Here is a 5,631-nt window from a genome sequence, read left to right as displayed (position 1 = left end):
CTGCGGCCACTGGCCTGGGGAGGGCGCCGAGACCACTAGCCCAGCGAGGTGAGGGTCCAGCACCCGATGTAAGCGGTAGTAGACAGTGGGTCCTCCGTGGGGGGCCCAGTGGACCCTGCGGCCACCAGGCTCCAGGTGAGACACCAGGAAGCACTTCCGGAGAGTTAGGGTCTGGGGACCGGATCTGATAGCCCTGGGAGAGACCTGAATGGGCCGCGGGTTCGGCCGCTTCCGACGTTCGAGGACAGCTGGCCACCGGGGGCGCCAGAAGGCGGCCGGCGCTCTAGCCCGCCCGCGTTCTCTATGGCCGCCGCGTCTCCGAGCTGCGCCGACCGGGCCAGAGCGCTGCCGCAGCGCCGCCGTGGAGGAAGCCTGCAGTTCTTTGGGGTTCTGACGCCCCCAGGACCCAAGGGCGCGGGTGCGGACGGCAGCCTGTCCAACCCTGGCCCAGCCCCAGGGCCGTGCCGCTCTGTGACCCCTGACCCCATCCCGACCGGACCGGACCCCCCTCGGAAGCACCCTGCCCCCACTCTGAGTGGAACCTCTCATGCCGCCCCGGCCGGCCTTGAACCCAGACCCAGCCACTGGAGCTTGGGCCCGGGCCCCTGCCCCCGCCCCAGCGCCCGGCCTCGCCATGCGTGGGAAGCTGCTGCCGCTGGCCGGCCTTTACCTGGTGCAGGGCCTGCCCTATGGGCTGCAGTCTGGGCTGCTGCCCGTGCTGCTGCGGGCCCGCGGCCTCTCCCTGACATGCGTGGGACTGGCCAAGGCGCTGTACGCACCGTGGCTGTTCAAGCTTGTGTGGGCCCCGCTGGTGGACACTCGGGGCTCCCCAAGGGCCTGGCTGACGCTCAGCACAGCTGCTCTGGGCCTGGTGTGGGGGCTGCTGGCATCCCACCCTCCCGCCGCAGCTGGTCAGGCCGGTCTGCCTGTCATGGTGGCGGGGCTGCTTCTGCTGCTTAATCTGGCTGCAGCTGTGCAGGATGTGGCCCTGGACATGCTGGCTGTACGCCTCCTGGAGCCCGCAGAGCTGGGGCCTGGCAACACTGTGCAGGTGGTCGCATACAAGCTGGGGGCGGGCTGCCGGCCTTTGTGCCCACCCTCTCCTGGCCCCTGCTCTTTCTGCTCCTGGCTGCCACTTATTGGTTGGCTGCCGCCTTGACCTGGGTGGCACCAGCCCTGCGACAGCTTCCCACACCTCTGCCCTCAGAACACCCCCGACACACCCTGCACCTTGGGCAGGACTTGCTGGCCGTGCCTGGGACCCTGTGGACAGTGGGCTTCGTGCTCACCTACAAGCTGGGTGAGTCAGGAGCAGCAGGGGTGGGTCCCCAGGAGCCCTGGAACTCACTTGCAGGGCTGCCTTTCCTCTTGGGGGTCTGACCTGAAGTCTGGAGCCCAGCCCGGCCCCCTACAGGTCCAGCTCCGGCCACACTCCCTTGGGCCTCTCTGGGCTGCTTCACGCTGACCCTGAGTGTCGTCGAAGCCCAGCCCCAGCTGTCTCCTGGCATCTGTGGCCCAGGAAAAAGGCAGGGCTGGGGGAGCATGACTGAGACCCAGGTGGAGGTGTGCCAGCCACCCCTGCTGACTCTCTCCACAGGTGAGTGGGGGCACCAGCAGCCTGTTCCCACTGCCCTTGCTAGACTGTGGCATCTCTGCCCCAGAGCTGAGGCTGTGGAATGGTGTGGGCGCTGTGGCCTGCTCCATTGCTGGCTCATCCCTGGGGGGTCCCTCCTGGCCAGGCACCGGTGAACCCCCCTTAGCCTGCCCCATCACCCCACCCCAGGCAGCCACTGCCCCTGTTGAAGTCAGCGCTTCATTTCCGTCTTGGGGGCCTTGCCTACCAGACTGCCGTGGTCTTTCACCTGGACAGCCCTGGGGCCAGCCTGGCCCCCAGCACAGTCCTGAGAGGTGAGGGGTGGGCCACAGGGGGAGGGGCTTGGGGTCCTGGGCCCTGCTGACCTCAGCCCTCTGAGGGGCAGCCCTGCTGAGCCTGTGTCTGCAGCACTTCCCAGGGGGCCTGGTCACAACCACCACCTTCACTCTGATGATGCGCTGCAGCCAGCTGGCACCAAGTGTCCTGCAGGTGAGGGGATGTGGCTGCAACACCAGGGGCTGCAAGACTGGAGTCCAAGCAGGTCCTGACGTGACTCCCCCCTCCCCCAGCAGGCCACACACTACAGTCTCCTGGCCACTCTGGAGCTGCTGGGGAAGCTGCTGATGGGCACGCTGGCTGGAGCCCTGGCGGACAGCCTGGGGCCACGCCTCTGCTTCTCCGTCTTCCTCGCTCTCTCAGCTGCACCCATGCTGTACCTGGGCCTTGCACCCAACACTCTGGCCTGAACTGGGTGGCCAGATTTATCAATAAAGTAGAGTGTGCCTTTGGACTGTGTCTGGGATGAGTGACGTGCAAGGTTGTCCTCAAACTGGGGGGTTGTCCGCGCTGGAAGAAGGGTTCCTGAAAATGACTCGAGCATCTTTTATTCTGCACTTTGGGGCCTCCTTGCCCCCACGCTACTGGTGGTGGTCTTTGTCCAGAGTGGTTGGTCGCTGTCCTGGCCACTGATATCTATGCCCATCTTTGCCTCGAGGACCTGTTGCACCTGACACCCCCCCATGCTGTGGCCACGCAGCCCCTGCTCAGGCCCATGCTTGTGACGTGGGGGAACTGGGTCCTTCCGCGGCAGGGTGGTCAGCAGCCTCACAGCAGGATCTCCTCTGTGGCCAAGCGCACGAGGGCATGGAAGCTCAGGTGCAGGTACTTTCTCCAGAAGCGCTTGTCCCGCCCGTACACCTGGGCCGGATAGCAGGGGCTTCCTGCAGTGGGAGGAGACACAGCTCTGAGGACTCCGGCCAGGTCTGCCCCCAGCCCCCGCCTTGCTCAGGGCTGGGCCTCCCAGGTCCGCACCGATGCCGTGGAAGATCCGGGCCACAGCCCTGCCCGAGAACCGCTGCTCTGGCCACGAGGACAGGAGGTGGCGGATGTCCCGGCGGATCTGGTCCTCCCAGTCCTGGAGCTGCCGGTGGGGACACGTGGCATGCTGTTCCGCAGTGCTCGGTGAGGGGCGGGAGGCAGGTGTGTGCCTGCAGCCGGGGGTGCGTCCTCTCTGCAACTCCTCTCCCCCTCCCGCCTCCCCGGAGGCCCTGACACTCACCCTGGCCTGTCCTGGTTCAGGGTCCTCCTCGGCCTCCACGCCCCCCAGTGCTTCTAACTCCTCCTCGAAGTAGTGGCTGAGCAGGGCCTTGAGCCTACTGCTGCGTGCCTCGTCGGGCTGCTCCAGACACGGCCCGCAACTGGGGAAGGCCACACTGGGGTGGGGAGAACCCGTCAGAGCAGCCCACCTTGGGGAGGGTGGGGTGGCCCAGGCCCAGGCCCTGCCCACCCCCTCCTGCACCTGTGGAAAGCCCGGAAGGTGCGGTGCAGGTGAGCCAGGGCCTCTCGCTCACGGGCCTGCACGCGGCCGTGCAGGAAGTCACAGATCTGGTCCCTCTCCTGGGCTGTCAGGTCCCCGGGGCTGTGCAGGTGGAAGGCCAGCTCCCTGAACTCCACCAGCACCCCCGTGCCCTGAGGCACACCTGCCAGATAGGGTGTCAGAAACTGGCAGAAAGGTGGCAAACAGGCAGCAAGCAGGGCTGGGGGCGGGCCCACCTGTCCCGGGCTCTGGATCCCACCGCAGCCGGTGGAGAGCCCGCCGCACGGGGGCCAGCTCCCAGCCCATGGAGTCTGCCAGCTCGACCACGGCCAGCTCCACAGAAATACTTCCCCCACCTGTCGTCTTGGGGCACTGCCGGGCCAGACACACAGCCAGCGGGGGACACCTGTACCAGGGCAAGGGACGTGTGACCGGCAGCCCTGGCTCTCTGTCCCCATCCTGAGCCCGGGGTGGGATTGCACTCACCTGCGGGCCAGGGCCTGGAGCTGGGTGGGGCCCCCAGGGCAGCGCAGGTGGCAGCAGGCATAGGTGGGCGCCAGCAGCTTCAGCCAACGCTGTGGGTGCAGCTCAAGGTAGCACAGCAGAGTCTCGATGGCTGGGGGGCAGAACAGGGCTCAGAAGATGCGGGGGTGTTGGGGTGCTGAGGTGTACCCCCCACCCCCACGCTCCCTGCTCCTCACCCTCCTCGGGCAAATCCAGGGCTTGCACAGTTGGCTGCACCGGGAGCGCCCGCTTGTGGCCCGGGCACCGGGTTGTGTGCTCGAGGCTGGGATGGTCAGCATCCTGAGATGTAGCCACAAGGACCTTGGCCGAGTGCCTCTCCTGGCTCTCATCTCCCTGCTGCTCTGGGGGCTGCCGGGCGCAAGCACAAGGAGGGAACACGTGCTGCACCAGCCTCTTCACGGCGAGGAAGTCGATGACGTTGGCGTGAACATGTCTGCGCAGCTCCCACAGATCCTCACCCTGCGACAGAGCAGCACGAATGTGGGGCCGCAGCAGGGGGCGGGGCTGGGGGAGCGGTGGGGGGACGGGTACCCACCTGGGGCCGGAGGAAGACATGGCAGTGTGCAGGCTGCCCATCACGCCCAGCCCGGCCCACAGCCTGCACGTAGCTCTCAAAGCTTGGGGGCAACCCCAGGTGCAGCACGGCCCGCACGTCTGGCCGGTCCAGTCCCATCCCAAAGGCCACCGTGGCCACCACCACCCGCAGCCGGCCCTCCATGAAGGCCCGTTGCACCCGCCGCCGCTCCCGGCTGCCCATGCCGGCGTGGTAGGCTTCAGCCACAGCCTCCGGGGCTCGGCCTGCAGGGAAGACCCACGATGGTCAGGTGGGGCACGTGCCCGGGGCCCATCTGTGGAGTGCAGGCCTGCCTCTACCTCACCTCGGGATCCTGGGGCCTGGGCCTCACGCAGGCAGGTGCGCAGCAGGGCAGCGACACGCTCCGTGTCCTCTCGCCTGTTACAGTAGACGATGACAGAGTCCAGGGCACGGAAACGGTCACTCTGCAGCAGCGCCACCAGAGCCTGGAGAGGACAAGGTTGAGCACGAGCAGTCAGAAGGCAGGGCCTCAGCTCGGCCCACACGTGCATGCTTACCTGGTCTGGGTCCCTGTCCGAAGACACAGAGAGGTGCAGATTGGCAGGGATGGTGCCCGGCCCCCTGAGGATAGAGTCTTCGGCCACGCCCAGGTGCCGGGCAACGTCAAGGGCGCTGCTGCGTGTTGCCGTGGCTGTGAGGCCCAGGAAGCAGCTGATACCCATGCGTTCCCGCAACACCTGCGTGGAGAGTGGTGAGATGCCCAACCTTCCTTGGTCTGCTCACGTAGCACCCTCACTGCCCCCCCGCACAAGGCTTACCTGGCAGACACGCAGGTAGCAGGGCCGGAAGTTGTGGGACCACTGGGAGACGCAGTGGGCCTCATCGATGCAGGCAAAGGCGACCAGTGGCAGCTGAGCGAGGAGGGCAGCGCCCCCCGCCCCAACTAGCGCCTCTGGTGACAGCATCAGCACTTGCACCTGGGCTGACCGAACCTGAGGATGACGGCAAGGTCAGGAGCACCGCCAAGGGGGTCTGCCTGCTGCCTCTGCCGCTCTCGCCCTGTGAGGGTCCCTTACCTTCTGCAGGGCGGAGGCCCGCTCCTTCTTGGTCATCCCCGAGTGGATGCAGACCGCCTTCAGGCCTGGGGGCAAGCCGGAAACC

The 5,631-nt window shown here is 67.0% G+C and overlaps 2 protein-coding genes across 2 annotated transcripts in view; one reads left to right on the top strand and one right to left on the bottom strand.

Moving 5' to 3' along the window:
• The first annotated feature begins 547 nt into the window (after positions 1 to 547).
• SLC33A2 (solute carrier family 33 member 2) lies at positions 548 to 2,340 on the top strand. The gene is given in 7 exon segments (XM_007464529.1): positions 548 to 1,064; positions 1,067 to 1,304; positions 1,603 to 1,724; positions 1,727 to 1,745; positions 1,784 to 1,908; positions 1,974 to 2,083; positions 2,167 to 2,340. Coding segments are annotated over 7 exon segments (1,305 nt in total).
• Positions 2,341 to 2,698: 358 nt separating this feature from the next.
• RECQL4 (RecQ like helicase 4) overlaps positions 2,699 to 5,631 on the bottom strand; it is a 6,547-nt gene continuing 3,614 nt past the window's right edge. Inside the window, exons 12-23 of the mRNA XM_007464528.1 lie at positions 5,547 to 5,631; positions 5,289 to 5,462; positions 5,028 to 5,207; positions 4,814 to 4,955; positions 4,471 to 4,733; positions 4,112 to 4,394; positions 3,897 to 4,026; positions 3,647 to 3,816; positions 3,393 to 3,573; positions 3,153 to 3,306; positions 2,906 to 3,014; positions 2,699 to 2,814 (exon numbers count right to left, since the gene is read on the bottom strand). Of these exons, the coding sequence (XP_007464590.1) occupies positions 2,699 to 2,814; positions 2,906 to 3,014; positions 3,153 to 3,306; positions 3,393 to 3,573; positions 3,647 to 3,816; positions 3,897 to 4,026; positions 4,112 to 4,394; positions 4,471 to 4,733; positions 4,814 to 4,955; positions 5,028 to 5,207; positions 5,289 to 5,462; positions 5,547 to 5,631 (1,987 nt within the window). The remainder of the gene's footprint in view (positions 2,815 to 2,905; positions 3,015 to 3,152; positions 3,307 to 3,392; positions 3,574 to 3,646; positions 3,817 to 3,896; positions 4,027 to 4,111; positions 4,395 to 4,470; positions 4,734 to 4,813; positions 4,956 to 5,027; positions 5,208 to 5,288; positions 5,463 to 5,546) is intronic.

The sequence above is a fragment of the Lipotes vexillifer genome, unplaced genomic scaffold (genome assembly GCF_000442215.2).
Source record: "Lipotes vexillifer unplaced genomic scaffold, Lipotes_vexillifer_v1.1 scaffold394, whole genome shotgun sequence".
NCBI lineage: Eukaryota > Metazoa > Chordata > Mammalia > Artiodactyla > Lipotidae > Lipotes > Lipotes vexillifer.
Note: the sequence above shows the minus strand (reverse complement) of the source record. Positions and strands in the feature narration are given on the sequence as shown.